This window comes from Podarcis melisellensis (assembly GCF_964234715.1).
Source record: "Podarcis melisellensis genome assembly, chromosome: 4".
In the NCBI taxonomy this organism is placed as follows: Eukaryota; Metazoa; Chordata; class Lepidosauria; order Squamata; family Lacertidae; genus Podarcis; species Podarcis melisellensis.
This window is the reverse complement of record NC_138531.1, coordinates 22,260,934-22,280,476: the sequence shown is the minus strand read 5'-3', so window position 1 is coordinate 22,280,476 and position 19,543 is coordinate 22,260,934. Positions and strand designations below refer to the sequence as shown.

The following is a 19,543-nucleotide window of genomic DNA, read 5'->3' as shown; positions in this document are numbered from 1 at the left end:
GCCTCTAAGTGAACTTCCACTACAAAACATTTACAGCTAGTTATGTTAGGTGACAGTGGTAGTTTAATTCAGATTTATGCAAAGCAGACAATTTGAGATTTATGGGGATAAATGCACCCTTTCAACTGCTTCAATGTGAACTTTAATTTTTAACTCTAACTGAAATTAAACATTTACCTACCTAACCTGTAATTTAAGGTTTAATTTTAACAGAAGACAGGCTTCCAAAACACTTCATAAGCATGTTAGCTATTGTGGCAGACCTTCTTGAGACCATTTAAGGCAAACAAGTTAACAGACTCAATTACAAGGCATGTCACACCTGTGTTTGGAGGAGAGAGACAAAGAGGACTGCCCTTTCTATTAGAACAGTCAGGTAGTCATTGTTTTTTAACTCTCCATAGCAACTTGGATATTTTAAGAATCTAATTACTATGCTAAGTTATGAAGTACTTAGTCAACAAAAACATATATATCTCAGCCATACTGAAATGGCAATGGTGGCAAACTAGTTGCAGTATTGTCCACATATCCATGTGACATCATCACATCACTGCATAAGCTTACTAGCAAAAGAAGTAATGGCCATCTCATTCTCCTCCTCCAGATCAGACACTGCATTAAAGATTGAGGGTTGTTCTTACTCTTTAAAGAACAGCTGAAAACTGTATATACCACACATATTATAGTATACATGAATACAGACTAATGATTGTTAAGAGAAATTCTGTGCATACAAGTACAAAGATGTGAATAATTTTTCAATAATTGGCCCTCAGTATTATTCCTGCACCTGCTTTATAATTCTCATTAAAATGTATTTGGATAGTACTGTTAGAATGGGACATACAAACACTTGTAGAAAGCATGAAAACTCAAAGTATGATGTAACACCTGAACTAAAGAAGTGTCATGCCAGAACAAACTTTCAGTGTATGGATGAATATGGGTTTTGTGCTCTCTCTATAAAAAGCAATTACAGGGATACTAAATTATGAATATCCTGTCTTTTTTTTTAAGTCCACCTTCCATAGGATGGTGCAACAAGTGCCTCTGGATCCTTCACTCTTGAATTTTCTCTGAGCAAACAAAAAGTCATTTAGGGCAAGCATGATGCTATAGTACTTTGTTCATTTCAGTATCACTTTCCACCTATGTTAGTCAAAAATTCCTTAGGATAGGGCTTCAATACAATACAGGTCTTTGTTGATTATATGGACTTCAGAGTAGCCAAAGGTGCAAGTGATTATGACAAATTCAAAATTCAGGTCACAAATTGCAGTGTCTGCCTACCTGACTGCAATATGTGCTGTGCCCTTCACTACCTCTGCACAACACAGTTAGCCAGAGCAAAAGAGAAATTAGTATATTAGCCTTCAAGGGTGTGATGCCTGACACTGGAACCTACAATAACTTTTGGAACCATATTATAACATTCCTCAGCCTAAGTATTAGTTCATATGCTCTTAAACATATGCAGTCAAGCCATAAGGTAAGGCAAACATCCTCTCGGAGGAAGGTGACACCATTCACAAGGACGCCTATGCTACTCCACGCGCTGCCTCTTGCACAGGATTGTCTCCGCGTTTGACACGCATCACCACACAGGAGCATCACAAAGGACCCTCTTTCGCCGTGCTCTTAGCGAAGGAGCTTCCCAAACGCGGGTAGGTGGGGAGGAGACGACGTCCAGCGCCCTCGCTTGCAAACCCCTTTACCCGCAGGCACCTGAGACCCAGCCGCGCATTTCAAGCCAATAAGTGCGCAGCTGCAACATGACAAGGCAGGCGTGACACGGGCACTTGCGCGGCGCCCGCAACCTCCATGCTGACGAGAGAGACACGCTCGCTAACCCGGAGGGAGAGCTGCGCCGTTGCACTTAACCCTCCGCGAGCGCGCAAACGTCCCAGGCCCAGTTCGTGGGCGCTTCAGCCAGCGCATGCCGGGGCAGGGGGAGCCCTCCTCGGGCAGGGACGCTGGAGCCGGTTCGAGGGGACGAACGCCTCGCCCCCTCAGGTTGGCTGCAGCTGCGGACTCGCCCGTCCCTCCCACCGCCCGCCTGAGGGGGTCCCGCTCGGGCGCCTCACCGCTCGCGCCCCGAACAGCCGCTCCAGAGCTCCGCGCTGCTGCTGTTGCCGCTGCTGCCAAGCGCCCACCCGGCGCAGAGAGGCCACCGCCGCCGCCATCACTGTCGGCTCAGCCTCCGGAGCTCTACCTCAAGCGGCCTACGGGCCGCCCTTTCACCTCGGCGCGTCTCAACCAATCAGGAGCCGCTCCGGCGAGCGAAAAGGCACACGCCTCCTCCCGTCCTGCCTCGGCTCGCGCGCCTCTCCTCCAATGAGGCGGGGCGACCGCTTCCCAGCGGAGAGGGAGGGGAGGGGTGCGCGGCGGCGGGGGGCGGGGCCCGCGCCGCAGACAGAACGCGACGGAGGAGCGAATAAGCGCAGTAGCTGGAGAGGAGAACTCGTTTGGACGCAGCAGCAGCAGCAGCACCTGTATACTTGGGTGGTCAGGCCCGCGCAATCTGCTTTCTCGCGCTTCGCCAACGCACCCCCACCATCTCAAGCCATGGGCGTAGCCAGGATTTTTGTTGAGGGAACGGGCCTTTTGTTGGGGGGGGAGCAGAACCTCGGTTAGCTATGTATTTTTATTGATTTGTATTGATTTGCTACACCCATGGGGGCGCAGCTGTCTCCCCCTAAATCAAGTAAATAAATAAAAATCCTTAACTAAAAGTGGAGATTGTTTTGACAGGTTTTTCTGAGCACCTGGGGTCAAACGAAAGTTAATTTAAAGCAGCTGTTGTTGACACATTTCATTCCGAATCTGCTAGGCAGAGACAGACAAAGGATGATGACAGGAGGATGTCCGTCCTGCCTTCCCTCCCCCCCCCCATAAATCCTGGCTATGCCCATGACTCCTGTCCTTATTTGCCATCCCGGCTATACCATAGTCAAGGATCACAGAGCCTTACGTCCAATTGCAGAGAAACTTGCCTGCAGTTCTCAACCAGAGTAGCTCACTTCTTTTTTTTATGGTATCACGCATCAGGAGTGCTATCCCATAATTCCTATAATGCAGAGAGGTTCAAATAGCAGGAAGCATTGCAGGAGTTTGGACTAGATGACCTTATGATTCTAATGACCCTACGCCCAATACAGTGGTACCTTGGGTTATGAACTTAATTTGTTCCGGAGGTCTGTTCTTAACCTGAAACTGTTCTTAACCTGAAGCACCACTTTAGCTAATGGCCTCCCGCTGCCGCCGCACCACCAGAGCATGATTTCTGTTCTCATCCTGAAGCAAATTTCTTAACCTGAGGTACTATTTTTGGGTTACCGGAGTCTGTAACCTGAAGCGTATGTAACCTGAGGTACCACTGTACATTTAGGTTGAATATCTGAAATCTAGATTACTCACACCTGCTCCAGAGTGTTTCCACAAATGACCTACTAAAGCTTATTGAAAAGTAAGTACATTACAAATATGCCCTTTTGGGTAGCTTACAGCCATAGACGTTCCCTGCATCCTCCAAACATCTAACAATGAAAGAGAACACCTCTTGTCCGGTATGATTCCAGTTCAGATAAGGTTTTTCCTTCCCAGCCAACATGCATTGGCAGCCAAGATTGCTCTGAAATCCCCCAGAAATTAAAGATTAACCCTGCAGGACAATCACCTCACTTGCAATGTGAACAGAGGGGGAAAGTCATAGGGCAGTTCTCAGCCAGAATACTAAAAGGTGGCAGTGTAGGTTTTCCTTACCAGCTTTCTGTTTGCTTCAAAAGTTCACTGGAACAGTGGCTATACAGTCAGTGACAGTATCCAGCATTCATACATGGAAGACAGAGAGGAGAAGGCCTATGTGTTCCTCTCCCCACCCTTCTTTTCCACCACACAACAGGACATCTAGACTGGACTACCTAGTCCTTGTCAATACTGCTGGCTGGTCTCACAGGGCTCTTTGGTAATGGATGGTATTCAACTATATTTTATTCATTGCAGATCCATTGAAATTAATGGACCTAACTTAGTGTCTACTCTAAGTAAAACCTAGTTGACCACCACCCAATGCGTATAATGGAAGTGCTCAGCAGAGGATGGCCCTCTGGCTCTGACATTTGTGACCCCAACCCATAAATAGAGAAGCATATTATTATCTGAATCAGTTGCTGGTTGGTAAAACCAGCCGTTGCATAACCTAGAGGCAGCCAGTCTACAGATACCCTAACCCTGTCAATATATTATTTATTTAGGTTTCTAGCAACACATATCTCTTTCATCCTCAGAGCAACCCTGCATGGTAGGTGTCTTAAGAACTAAATTTGCATGCAAGACTATGGCTCAGCTGCAACTCTGACATTATTGCAAATAAATTCTACTGGAGAGTGTTCACTCTGACCAACATATCTGGCCGATGTAATAGTGACATGACTTGTTGATAGATACCTCACCAATCCTTATTTTACAGATACTTGATTTTCTTCCTGTATTTTCCAGCTTTGCTTCCTCTTTCTTGGCTTCCATTATATCAGTGATGGCACCAGAAAAAAATATTTGGGGGGAAAGAAAGGACAACATGCATTTCAGTAGGGTGGGGTGGGAGAAGGAGGCCAAACCATCTTTAGTCTCAAAGTAAAACTTGCGTGGAAAAGAATGTCAAACTGTTTATGCATCCTTAAAATTATAAAACCTGCAATGCAAAATGAAATTATTTGATTGTGATTCACACACCTTTTGGCCTCTTTATCTGGCAATGCATTTAGTGGCTGCCCTATTAAAAACCAATGGTGATAATAATAATAAACCACAAGGAAAAGCTAGATCTTCTAGAGAACTTGTGGTTGCTGTTGATGGAATTTCACCACCTGCCAGACTAGTTTTTTAACCGTCATGCCTTCATCTGAATATCTGTGTACTAAATGGGAAAGCAGTGGGTCAACTACTAAGGAGAAATAACAAAGAAAATAATTTATGTCTGCACAAGCTCTGATCTTTAATTTACAGTGAAAGCAAAGTGCTTTTTCCATAGTAAATAGGTTTCAGACTCACTCACTCCTTAAAGGTTAATGCCTGCCATGCAAACAGCATTCAAGCGGTAAGCCACTTTCTCAGCACGTGGTATCCTGAGCTGATGTTGTGTCAATATTTTTAAAAGGGCAAACAGACTGTCCCTGTGTAACTATAGGCCAGCTCGCCTGCTATCAGGGAAATCAAGGACAAACCAATAGGAAGGTGGATGAAAGACTGAAGGGGGGGGAGAATCTAAAAGAAGAATGTTCTTGATTTCATTCACCTTTCAGATGTGACTAATGAGGACAATTGGGTCAAAGTGGCACGCTTTGAGCTATCATTCAGCCAACAGAAATTCTATATTAATACAGATTTGTGTCTTCCTATGCTTGTTCTTAGCCAAACCACACCACCCATGCACAAGACAGAAGTACCAGCAGACTTGTGGTAACCCCAAGGTATGTACATGTACAAAAGGGGGTGGGAACTTAGGAAAATAACCCCCCCCAAACAGTCTCATAATAGCTTGATGGCACAGAATATTGAGATACTGGAGTAGGGGGAAACTATACAACCTGACCGAGGGGAATAGAATAGAGTGACTGAAATAGAGAAACACTGATGTATTTTTATTTGATTTATCTAAGTTGTAGACAGCCCTTCAGATAGTGATTCCAGGGCATTTCCTAATAAATTACAAAATTTACAATCAAATGAAATATACATTTTTTTAAAAAAATCTAACACAGCAGCACAAGAAAATATAAACATCAGCACTTATCACCCATTTATCCTGAATGTCAGAGATAATATTTTAAATGTTCTCACTTGGTGGTGGAACTGATCTCATCAGTTTCTACCATCCATACCTTCATGAGAAGGCAGTTAGGGGCCCACAACAATAAAGGAAACTTTTATCTCGGTTGCCTCACTGCACATTATGCCAAGCCCAATAGTAGGAGGACAAAGAAGGCCCCTCTATGGACCACAGGGTCTAGAGTGATTAATGTGGAAGAAGGTGCTTTGACAAGGAACTGGGTCCCAGACTGTAGGCAGCTTTAAAAGTTCATAGTAGCTACTAGACCCAGTAACACATGGGCAGCCAGCACGGTTTCTGCAAAATATGTTATATATGACTTCATGCAGGTGCTCCAAGAATACTATCTTGCAGCAGCATTCTACACTATTCTATATTATACTCCTTAAGGACAGCCTCTCCTGTATGAACCCTGCGAACATCATCTGAGGCGTTTATTTGTGTGCCTTCTGCTCAGAAGAGCCAGAGGGCAGCAGAACAATAACGGGCCTTTTCTGCAGTGGATCCCCACTTGTGGAATGCTCTCCCCAGGAAGCCTTGTCTAACACCTTCGTTGCATATCTTTAGGCGCCATACAAATACTCCCACACCTTTGGCTAACTAAACAATCTATGGCCTATTAAACTGTGAGTGTGTGGGAGGGTAAGTTTGTTACTATGGTATGGTTGTGTTTTTATACTGTAAACTGCCCTGTGATCCTTTAAAGCAATTGCTAGTCATTCAGTTCATTTTGCTGGGGGTGGGGGATGGTTTGGTCCCCAGATATGATCTGAAGGTACATGAAGTGAGGGTATGGCTACAGCCTGGAAAATCTATATGTACTACCCTAAGTTCTATCATGGAGGAAAGGGGGCATATAAATGTAGTATACTGTATTATACTATTATTATTATTATTATTATTATTATTATTATTATTATTTTATACCCCGCCCATTTGGCTGGATTTCCCAAGCCACTCTGGGCGGCTTCCAACAAAATATAAAAATACAATTTGTCCTAATTTGCCTTAATTTTGCATTCTGCATAGCACAACAACCTTAAGATCTCTTTGTAATTTGTGGACACACTTGGAATTCCTTAAAATGGAAATTCAGAGAAAGAAAAAAGCTTTGCGCAGTGGCAGTATCGTGGCCAATGAGGTTAATCCGAGGCACGACTATTGCTAAAATAAAAATAAAAATAAATAAAAATGGAAATTTAGGGCATTTGAAAATGTCAAATGGTTTTCCTTGGTATAGTTGGTTTAAAATAAATACAGAGAGACCAAAATCCCTACTATAAATGAGTTTCAACTGTAGGCAATCATTTCCCACAAAGTCACAAATGCTCTCTCTAAACTGCAGTTCCACTTGGCTTGAGCAGATGCATTTGAAAAAGGCCATATGGCTAGCCCTGGATGTTAAATAGTTTACAGGGCTCTTGGCATAATGGGAAATATTATCATGTGCTGAGAGTTGTTTAAGGGCCAGGTTATGGCTTGCTGGAAGAAGACTGGGCAGCAAAATGAACATTTCCCCCCTGCTATGTGGAACACATCCTGCTTAGAGCTTTGTCACCATTAGTGTGTACCAGGGACAAGCTACCTCTACTATTCTCCAATATACCTATAAATTCCAGGGTTAGTCTAAAATGGATCTTAAGAGGAGCAAAGGCCACAATATGGTCTACCTTCTAGGTATTTCAGTGAAGTGGACAGCTTAAAGTACTAAGAAGTTTAAAGGATTGGCAATCATCCATATTCAACACCGAGGTTATAATTATGGTAAAACGTAATAGGAATTTGACTAACACATGCAATGCACCTTCATCTCTGCCTATGTGTATGCATATTTATGCTAGGTTTGTGGGTAAATGCAGTCAGATGGGAGTGCTTGACATGATGGCTTAGAGGTCTGAAAAACCTCAAAGTCTAATTCGCTGCCTAAATTTCAAGGGCCAGCTACAGATATTTTTGTGGTCCATTTTTATTTTACGTGGCTGAAAATTACGTTTTTTCTCAATTTCATGAGTTTTTTTTTTTAAAAAAGAACCCAATAATGTCCCAACTGCAGGAGCCTGTGCCTGTAAGGGTAACTCAAGCCAAAGGAAATATTTATCCTCCAAAGGCAGCTCGTACTGTAATTCATTCACGTCAAAACCAATCAGCTGATGAATCCCACACATATTCTGCCTCCAACCTTTCCACTTCCTGCTAAACATTGATATAGCCTAACTGTTGGCAGAGAAGAAAGAATAGCATCCGAATGATACATCTTTGCCCCCTTTGTACAGGGTTATTACATTACACAACAAAATCCTTAGGCGTTGACGTCAGTCCTTCCCATGTATATAAGACACAGAGGCACAATGGCATTATTGCTGTGTTTTCATTTGCTCCGCAGAAGGGTTTCTGTTTGCAGGCCCCATTTCATACATAGGCAACCACCTGCAGGGAGACATCAAAGGAAGCACCCCACTGCAGCCACGGGAAACTGACTAGGATTACAGAGACAGAGAGAGAAGGCTGCAAGCAGAATGTCTGCAACCAGCTGGATGGGAGAGTAAAGAGCTTGATGCAGACGGAAACTGCCTGACCCAACTCATGTTTCCTTCCTTGCAAAGGAACAGAGACACTTTACGCATGGAAGGAGTTCATTAAGGCTGGAGGGACAAGGAGGGAAAGATATTACACCCCAGCCTTCCCATACAACTATAGGGCACAATCCGGTTCCCAGTTACGGGCCCCTAAATGCCATTGAAATCAATAGGATTTAAGGAAGCTTGCAGCCAAAGGAAATAATGTTGTGTTATATGGCATGATTAGGGCAGTGTCAAGGGAGCATTTGCCATCTCAAAAGCAGCAAGGGTTTTGTTTGTATAATATCATCAACATTCACCAGGATTTTAACATGTTTGTTTGCTTTTACATTTAGGGAAGATGTATACTGTTTTACTGGGTGAATGTAGTACACAGCCTTTAAAATGTTTAAAAAAGAAAGAAAGAAAAATTGTACCTGAAATGATGAGACATTTCTACAGACATAAGATACATATTCGCTTACTCTAACTACTTTTTCTTTCATCTAAAGGACTTGAATAATCTAGCTTCTAAATATTTGTCAGTTAATACAATAAATCTGAAATGAACACAAAATGGTGGTAGCATAGTGAGGGAAAAGTTTGTTACATGCTATCAGTGAAGACACAGACACTATCCAATAGGTTTCTGCTTGACTTGAAGAGCCACAGTCCACACAGTTTTTATGAATGAAATGTAGCTCCAGCCATGGGCCAAAGTATTTGCTTTATTGCTTTGGAAAGGCCGCCATTCTGAAACAGAACCATTGTTCTGAGAGAAGACATCGAGAACACCTGCAGCAACAGATTGCATATTCTAAAGCTTGTGTACCTGGAAAGACATGGTGACTTCTATGGGCTTTAGAAACTATGAGCAGAGTTGTATTGCATTCCATGTCTCTGAACATGGTAAATCTTGCGTCAGCTCACAGTGCCACAGGTCATGGGTTGCACTGATTTCCCAGTCAATGTGCTCAGTTCTAAACATTTATTTGCTTGCTCAACAAATGCTAAGGTCATGCTCTAATAGGAATGTTTATACTCTGGAGCCAAGAGAACAAGTAAATAAGCAATCTTCCCTGTGGGATAACTTAGCAAAAAAGTTGCAAAATTTACCATGCACTGCTTTGCGAGGGCCTATGCTGAACTACTGAACCTGGTGGAAGCCCATGTTGTTTGAGCATGGAAAATCAATGTGCATTGTTCTAGCAACATGGCACCCTCCAGATGTCATTGGGCTCCAGCTCCCATCAGCTCCACCCAGCATGGCTGATAGGGATGATGGGACTTGTAGTTCATCATCTGGAGGACACAATGTTGGCTACCCCTGTTCTACGTGGTCTGTTCTTGCCGCATTAGAGCCATCAAAACATTGATGAATCTAACTCTAGAAGTAAAAGAAAATATTTTATTGTCAATTTTAACATCGTTTAGATTGGAAGTTGCTTTGAACATTCATTTTAATGGAAGGCAGAATGTAAATGCTTTTATGGAAGCAGGCAAAATGTACATCATACAAAAATATTTAGAGCAAAGAATCCAAAGCAATTAATTAAATTATATCTGATTATATATCTTGTTTCCCAGAGTCAGCCTAACCAGATAAAAATATGGAAAACAAGTTTTTAAAGAATAAGTAGACTGTCACTAGACAGATAATAGTATACCTGGAAAAAATGCTGGGCATGTAGGCTTAGTGATCGTTACTTAATTTGTTTAAGCAGAAAAAGCCTATTTCTACAGCGGAATACAAATTAGGGTAATTATGTTGTGATGGAGCACTGCATGTTTAAGATGAAAGGCTTTCTTTACAAAAGCTCCTTCATCACTTCAGTAGACGAATATAAAATCCCACTTAAACAACATGGTATTTTCCATATTTCCATCTCATCAAAAAGCCTGTTAATCTGTCGTTTTTTAATTGTATGGTAAAGTAAGGGGGTTTTCTTCCTTAAAAAGACCCTTCATCATTTAAACAATTAACACAGATGCAAATGTGTACACGAGTATAGGCAGGAATTGACATTTTAAAGTGTCAGTTGTGTAATGTGTAATAAAATGCAGAAAGCTCTTTATATTGCATTACATCAAAGAGCTTTGGACCACAATCTAGAGGGCTGCAAGCCAAAGGCGTGGGGCAGCCGGGGGGGGGGTTGGAGTGGAGAGAGCGTCACTACTGGAGTTGGACATGCAGATGCACAAGCTATATGCACGCTTTGCTGCAAATAAAAGACTTCTACTTAAGAAAAATATTATTTAGATATTACTTGGCTTTCTGCATGCCAAAGCTTTTGCACTAGGAAATTACTACTACTCTCTGTGCTTTTGCCTTCAGGTTTGCAGCTGCAGATCCCATCCAGTTATTTCCTTTAGTGTAGTTTATACCTAAAAGCCTCTGTGCAAAGCTGCCATAGAAATAGGCACCCATTTTCAGTGGGGCTCACTCAGGGGCTTCAGTGAGACCCACACTGAAATTGAAGTGCCCCATTTCTTGTGATAGATGGTGTGTATTACCGCAATTCATTAGTCACTTAGAAATTCTGTACTATTGGAATCATCCCCAGGTAGAAAACGTTAACCTGCAAGAATGCATTCAACACACATCTAGTTCTGACAGCAGTCCTGTAAGGTGGTCTGTGTTATGAACTACCCTAATGGGTGGAGCTGAGAGGGACTGGCTTGACTGAGGCCACCCACAAAGCTTCTGGCTCAGCTGAGATTTGAACATTGAAATAAGCTGCTGCACTAAGGCAGGTCTCCACAACATCGTATCAGCTCTGATGTGAAGGAATGGGCTGTCTTCAACAGAGTCAGACCACTGGTCCATCTAGCTTGGTATTGTCTACACTGACTGGCAACAACATTCCCAGTCCCACCTGGAGATGCCAGAGATTGAAACTGGGAACTTCTTCATGCAAAGCAGATGCTCTACCACACAGCTACGGCCCTTCCCAGCATGTTCATATGTCCTTCGTATGCGTAAGCATAGTGACAAACACAAAGGAATCCCACAGCTTCCTAAATTGGATGTTTTCTGTTTGGAAACAAATAACATGAAAAGTGCTCCTGCGTTCATGGAACAGTTCCAAAGACCTCTATGGAACATCAGCATGTTCCATAACATTGTGGTAGCTATTTTTGTTTGAATCTGAACTGCTATAATTGCAATTTTGCACTGAGAGCCCCCTGAAATTATGACGGCAGCTTCCAGCCAACATTAATGTTAAGCTTGGACTCTCTTCTGAAAGTAAGTTGGGTACTGTGGGGTCATCTGGATTTGAAATTCCTGAGCCACAAATGGCAAGCTTAATTGCTTCTGAGCATACCTGGGCTGTAGGTTCCCAGGCTACCATCTGAAAAAAGCAATGTGACACTAGAAGTGTGTGAAGCGTCCTGGGAAAGAGCAGGTGCTTGCCCCAATAGAATGCCCTGCACTCACTGATTCTGTTCAGACATGAATAAGGAACCATGTGGGTTCCTGAAGCAAAGATTGCAGCTGCAGTGCTCCTTCCCCAGTCCTGCTGCTGCTCTGCTACCTGGGGCTAAGCTATGGGTTGGCTTAGCATAATGTCTGAACTCCGAATCATGGTTTGTCTCACTACAAACAAACCACAAGCTGTAAACCAAGAACAACCTTGGTTACAGATTTGGGTTTGTCTGGAGCAAGACAAACCATTAGACTGGGTTTAGACTAAGGTTACCAGATTTTTTTCAATGAATCCGGGGACCCTTTTCAACTTCAGTTGGAATGGATGGATTTTGTCAGGGGACTGATTTGTAAATCTGGGGAATGTCCCCGGGAAACAGGAATGTTTGGTAACCTTAGTTTAGACATTATCCTAAGCCAAACCATAACCTAGCCCTTGGTAACACAGCAGGACTGTGGGAAGAGCACTGCAGCCATGATATTTCTTTGGAAACTAGCTCATTCACACTAAACCACAATTTGGCTTGGTATGACATCCAAAGTAGGCAGCTGAATAAAGCCAATAATAATCAGGTGATTAGAGGGTAGACTAAGAGCAGAGAGACCCAAGATCAAATTCTTCAGTGAGTGATCTTGGGCTAGTCTCTCAGCCTAACCTATCTGTCAGGGTGGTTGTTCAGATGCAACTCAGCTTGCACTGTAGGCTCACATAACTGGACAGGAATCTCCAACTTTCCTAGACTGTCCTCCTTGTGTTGTCCTATTGATCTTCTTTCAGTGTTAGGCTGATTCTTCAGGTTTCCTGATCTCCACCCCCCCTTTTTATTATAAGAAGGACCTGATCTTATTTTCCTACTTTGTTCCTTCATCTGTACCTTGGGAGAGAGGAGACATATTTTTGTGCCCCTCCCGTTGAAGACAAAGACCATGCATGGCTCTTAATATCTCCCCCTTATATAGAACGAGGATTTTTTCCCCATCAAGCATATATTTCCTTTAATAAACTAAGCTTTCTTATTTTCCAAACTCAGAGTCTCAGTGTGATTGTATGCAGAGTAAAATGTGTTCTTCCAACGTATTTGCTTAAATACAGCCACAGAATTCAGTGTTCAGTTAAATTTCCAAGTTGCATGTTAACTCCAAACTCCACAAGTTGTTAGGGTAAGATAGACAGAAGAATCATCTACTCCTCTCTGAGCTCCTTGAGGTTAAAATGTGAGATAGATAGATAGATAGATAGATAGATAGATAGATAGATGATAGATAGATGATAGAATTCCTTCTCAGCCTAGTGGTCCATCAAAGGCCAGTACAGCCTAAACTGCCAAGTATGCCTTAACTCAGGCACCCCCAAACTCAGCCCTCCAGCTGTTTTGGGACTACAACTCCCATCATCCCTAGCTAACAGGACCAATGGTCAGGGATGATGGGAACTGTAGTCCCAAAACTGCTGGAGGGCAGAGTTTGGGGATGCCTGCCTTAACTGTAAGAATAAGATGAAGTGAACCAGTTTAGCCAAGTCCCACAATTAGAAATGTCTGGGAATGGCCAGATTAATTTAATGAGCCTATATGTTAAGTTAAATCTATTCATGTTGGATTCTAAACTAAATAAATAAATAAGTCCTGCATTAAACTGTCAGTTAATTTGAAAGGCAAGAAAATCAATTTCCTGGAATAACCAGGCTGTATTTAAGCAAATATGTTCAGAATTGTAAATTATTTTCCTCTCACTAGATAATTTTTAAATCAATATTTGAAGTTTAAGGGCAAAATTGTTTTTAATAAGGATTATTTTAAATGAGGGAAATTTAAAAGGAAAGCAATTTAATTGCCAAGGAACCAGATCAAAGCACATATTTGAAACTGGCATATTTATAACAAATTATCAAGGTGGATGCAGTTTAATAAAAAGTAAATATGAAAATGGTTTCGGCTTCCCCTCACCTACCCACCTAGAGAGATGAAAAGACTCTTTTTGCTACATATTCCCCCTCTACACCAAGAAAAAGAAACAGGGTGGTTAGGCTGGGGATATGTACCCTGAAAGGGACAGAGACAAGAGAGCAGTTTTCTTTCATCTAATATGCTTCTAGACATGTGGTAACAAAACATCCAGCCAAATCCTTCGATTGCAGCCTAAAACTACCCAAAAGCACTACTGAAACACGTTTTCAACAGGCTCCAAACACACCCACCAAATAACAATCGTGGACATAAAAATATCACTAACTTCATCAAAATGCACTTGAAAACATTCCCGGTCCCACAAAAAACAAACGGGAAAAAAACAGCCAAGTGTTGGGTCTCTTCTTTTCTTTTTAACCCAGAGCAAGTTCACACATGCATGTATTTAGCTCGGTTATTCTATACTTGTTTGCTTGCAACTGAATGAGGCTCAAACTCCATGATAAACTTAGCTGCACTCTATGCATTGTATCTGTGCGCTCTTTTTCTAACTTATTTCAGGTGTCAATAGTATGTGGGGAATTACAGTGGTACCTCGGGTTACATACGCTTCAGGTTACAGGCTCCGCTAACCCAGAAATAGTACCTCGGGTTAAGAACTTTGCTTCAGGATGAGAACAGAAATCACGCACGCAGTGGCGGCGCGGCAGCAGCTGGAGGCCCCATTAGCTAAAGTGGTGCTTCAGGTTAAGAACAGTTTCAGGTTAAGAACGGACCTCCGGAACGAATTAAGTACGTAACCAGAGGTACCACTGTAAATATATGGACCCAAATGTATGGCTGAGTGGGGATTTACACCCTAGTCTCACAGGTCCTAGTATAACCACTTCACCACATAGAGTCACTAACAGGTTGATCCTGTGCATGTCTGACTGAGTTCAGTGGGAGTTGCTCCCAGCTACATGTGCATCAGATTTGAAAGGTTGCAAAATGTATTTTAAACAAATATTTGGGGGAAAGTTGATTGGTTCAACGGAGCTTCCACTTTGGGATGATTCGTTCATTACAGAAGATGACATAAACACAAAGGCTGCAATCCTGAGCATAGTTAGGCTGCTTCAATCCCTTTTTTTTTAAATCTCAGGCACTCAAAACAAGAATTTGCTAGAATCTGACAACATACACATAAAACCAGTGAAAAGCAATATAAGCAATTAAAGTGTCAGATGAAAGACACACACAAAAAGGACATTCAAAGGGTGACAGGATATACAGTGTTTATATGCAAATGCTAGCAGCCTAGAGCCAAGAAGGGTGGATTAGAATGCCTAGTATTAAAAGAGAATGTAGATATAAACATATCAGACACCTGCTGGAACAATGGAAATCAATAGGATACTGTCAGGTCTGTATACAAAAACCTTCAAAAAAGATGGAGTAGGATGAACTAAAGAGACTGTAGTACTATATATCAAAGAAGAACTGAAAATCAAATGTTAGGAAATAAGCAATCATACCGAAGAAAATCTGGGAGGGGTGGAAGCTGAAAAGGCATGTGTTGTTCAGTAACAATGCTGCTAAGTGGTAGAAGTGAGGTGGCGCATTTGTTTTGGATCCTGCAAATGCCATGTTTGAACACTTTTTAGATCAGTGGTGGCCAACCTTTTTGGGAAGTGTGCCACTATTTAAATTCAAAGGGTGGCAAAGAGCTGCTTGCTCCAGTGCACATGGCCATACATAGGCAGGCAACCATGCCTTGGGGGAATGGTTTGAAGTCTACTTAACTGAGACAGAGTGGTCCAAAGTGCAGAACTGGAGAAGCAGGCAAGAGTGTAGACCCGGCTTATTGGCTATACACCTTAATCAGGTAAAGGTAAAGGGACCCCTGACCATTAGGTCCAGTCGTGGCCGACTCTGGGATTGCGGCACTTATCATGCTTTATTGGCCGAGGGAGCCAGCATACAGCTTCCGGGTCATGGGGCCAGCATGACTAAGTCGCTTCTGGCGTTTACCTTCCCGACGGAGCGGTACCTATTTATCTACTTGCACTTTGGCATGCTTTCGAACTGCTAGGTTGGCAGGAGCCGGGACCGAACAACAGGAGCTCACCCCGTCGCGGGGATTCGAACCGCCGACCTTCTGATCGGCAAGTCCTAGGCTCTGTGGTTTAACCCACAGGGCCACCCGCGTCCCACCTTAATCAGAGTCAGTACCAAAAGCTTCTGTTGCCCGTGCCAGTTGCAGCATCCAGGCCAGGGTTTGCCAAACTTGGGTCTCCATCTGTTTTTTGACTACAACTCCCCCCCCCCCGACATCACCCCTGACCACTGGTCCTGCTAGCTAGGGGTTATGGGAGTTGAAGAAGAAGAAGAGGAGGAGGAGTTTGGATTTGATATCCCACTTTATCACTCCACTAAACAGTCCCAAAGCGGCTAACAATCTCCTTTCCCTTCCTCCTCCACAACAAACACTCTGTGAAGTGAGTGAGGCTCAGAGAGAAGTGTGACTAGCCCAAGGTCACCCAGCAGCTGCATGTGGAGTCCAAAAACAGATGGAGAGCCAAGTTTGGGAAACCCTGATCTAGACTATCAGAGCGACAGAGAAGTAGAAATGTTGTGGAAAGTGTTACTGCCAGTAGAACTTAACTGCCATGTATAATGAAAAGGTTAATTTGAAACTGATCTTGTTGTCAGAAAAATGCATTTGCAATTGCTAAACAGACATTCTATGCAGCCAAGTGGAAACTCACTAAAAAGGAGAAAAATGGCAGAGAAAGCTTTTCCAAGTAGGGATGTGTAAAGGAAGAAGGAAGAACTAGTAAGTGGCCCACTGTAGATCCTTAAAAGAAATGGTGGAGTTGCCTTCCAATACACTGTTAGGGGCTCCAACTGGGATCTGTAAAGCTGGCCAGGAAACCTAGTACGAACCCACTTCCTACAGATTTGCATGGAGGTGGAGGAACCATTAAGATAGAAGTGAAGTAAGAGCTGCAATAGAGCAAGTCTTCTTGCTCTTCTCTTACGGCATAAGAACCAGCACAGCATTAGAGTGCCAAACAAGGGCCTGAAAGAGCAGGGTTCAAATCCCCACTCAGACATTAAGTTCACAGTGTGACCCTGAGCCACTCATTGTCTCTCAGTAACCTACCTCACAGGGATGTTATGGATCAAGGAGCACCACCTGGGAGGAATGGGTGACATAAATGTAATCATAAATAAATACATACATACATACATGGAGCTCTCATTGGAAGCACTGGGTGTTTCATAGAGGCAGAGACGTTCTCAGGGTTGGCTCCACACTCTAAGCAGCGAATAGACATCAACATCACTTCCTATGGAAGACGTGTTTTAGATGACATACCTGTATCTTGGGAAGATGCATCAAGGAATGACTGACCCACAGCAATTGCTTCTGCCATGTAAGTATGAAGTAGAAAACAGATTGCAGAGAGGTGTAACTAGAGTCAATAGGCCAAGCTGCCCCAGAATCCTCTGCAGTGAACAGGGATTGTATAGCTGATCAGCAGTCGTTTGCAGACCATTCAGAGGACAGCATGAAAGAAGGTTTCCTGGTAGTGAAAAGTAATGAAAGTGGTAAGGGCAAAAAAGTAGGAAGGAAATCAGAATTATGAAAGGGGTACTGGAGAGTGCGAAGAGTACACCTCAAAGTGTAACTATAGTATACTTATGTGCCAATTGTATCAAAACCACAAATAAATTATATTGATTCTTATGTCTACTATATCAGGGCTGTAGGTTAGGAACTAAAAACAAAAAAAAGCAAGGAAATGTAAAGTTGACCAATTCCTGATTCAATGGCCAGCACTGTATTTGCTTGCTGGAAAAAGGGTGTGCAAAGGTGGGGGGAGAGAGAGTAAATATGTTAACAATTATGGGTGATATAGCATCTGATATTATTATTACTGTTTTTATGCTTCTAAAACATATTTTCATAGCCCGGTATTCATAATAAAGCCTTATACAATGACACATTTTCAAATTCAAAACAATAAAAAACATTTAATATTTTAACAACTTAAACTGTCTTTGCAATATTCAATAGACAAATTCCAGTTAATTTTGAAAGTATTCCTCAAAGCATTTAGCTATATGTAATTATTGCTTTACTTTACCGGAAATTGTGCTGGGAGGCAAATATAAACCCACTTCTCTGCTTTGGGGGTTGGTTTGTTTTGTGTTTTTTAAGTATGAAAGTTGAATCGGAATTATGGGAGTCTGCAATTCTAAAAATAAAAGGAATATACAACATGAATAAAGTTGCTTACCAGCATTGAATGAGGTACTCCATCTATATTCACATCACTTGACAGGAAATCCCATCCATAGCCGTGAGACTAATTATTTTGGAACCTAAGGGAAATGTAGCCTAAATAAGAGAGTGATCTGCAGTTAAGGATCAGTGAGCCAGCTAATGGTCGGTTAGTCAGGAGAGAACAACTCTAGAATGTTAATAAAACATGTCTCAAACCCAGTACCTTAGGGACCAGACTGAAACACGTGTGTGAGATGAATGAAAGGAAAGGTACCTGTTATAGGTGGCAGAATTATGATGCAGGCATATTAAGAAGCCTGATAATGAAAGCATACCAATAAAAGCTAAATTCTCCATAGGTGACTATACTTTTAACACCAAATTTGCAGGCACATTAGTCCAGTGTAGACTTTAATTCTGGTTCCAAGTCAAACTCAGAATCATTCGCTACCTCCCCTTCCCTCTTTCCCTCAATGAAAATTCTCTTGTAAGACCGCCCCCCCCCATCACAAGTGTATCGGTGCTAAGCATAGTTAATACTATTCAAATCCCCATCTTCCCAGGGTTTGTATGCACACTTCATACGTTGGTTTGAAATTCTGGCTATAAGGGTTTCACTGATTAGTAGTGACCATGGTCGCTATTATAATGCCAAGCTTAACCATGTCTCTGTGTGTATTCCTCCTGGTGGTTAAATGTAAACAACTACCACACAGATAGCTACATCTAGCCCTGCAAAATTAAGTTATTTGTTGAGCATCCACATCTCATAGGCCTCAAAGTTTTGCCTGGGGACAAGCAACTGAAAAGGTTAGCCTGTTCAATCCACTTTGAAAGTTGGGCACAACAGTAATACCCAATGACAAAAGTAAGAATAAAAATACAACATGGCAGGACAGAAACACCATACATACATATTCTCCCCCAATGCACAAAAGGAGTCTTCTTCGTTCAACTGTTGGCATAAAAGATGTCTGTCTGCCCTTCCTGTCATTGCTTGTGTTTGCCATTTTTTGTATTTTACCTAGTGCTTCAGTAATTGCAAACATAAGGGTTACAGCTTTTGACTGGCAGATTAATCAGCCACAGTGGTACCTCAGATTAAGAACTTAATTCGTTCTGGAGGTCCGTTCTTAAGCTAAAACTGTTCTTAACCTGAGGTACCACTTTAGCTAATGGGGCCTCCAGCTGCTGCCACGCCGCCACCACCCGATTTTTGTTCTCATCCTGAAGCAAAGTTCTTAACCCGAGGTACTATTTCTGGGTTAGCAGAGTCTGCAACCTGAAGCGTCTATAACCCGAGGTACCACTGTACAACTGTAGTTGATTAATCAGTTATAATTAATCAGTTACATTGTTAGATCCCCCTCTTCTTAGCTGTGTAGGCCCATGGCTCAATTTATAGCTTGATTAATTAGTAAAAATCACATTAATTGTGTAATATTATTTAATTAATTATAAGCTCTTGTTAATAATAACGCTCCAGCAAATGTATCTGAACTTGTGCTTATCCCCTGTCTAGTGCACCTCTGGGAACATACCCTT

General features: G+C 42.4%; 1 protein-coding gene across 2 annotated transcripts in view; it reads right to left on the bottom strand.

Moving 5' to 3' along the window:
• PCCA (propionyl-CoA carboxylase subunit alpha) overlaps window positions 1-18,032 on the bottom strand; it is a 251,208-nt gene extending 233,176 nt beyond the window's left edge. Inside the window, exon 1 of one of the 2 annotated variants that reach the window (XM_081908204.1) lies at window positions 18,012-18,032. In XM_081908204.1, the coding sequence (XP_081764330.1) occupies window positions 18,012-18,017 (6 nt within the window). In that variant the 5' untranslated portion in view covers window positions 18,018-18,032. Of the gene's footprint in view, window positions 1-2,087; window positions 2,251-18,011 lie in introns of those variants that run through there. The other variant, XM_081908203.1, reaches the window with a different exon arrangement.
• Window positions 18,033-19,543: the final 1,511 nt, after the last annotated feature.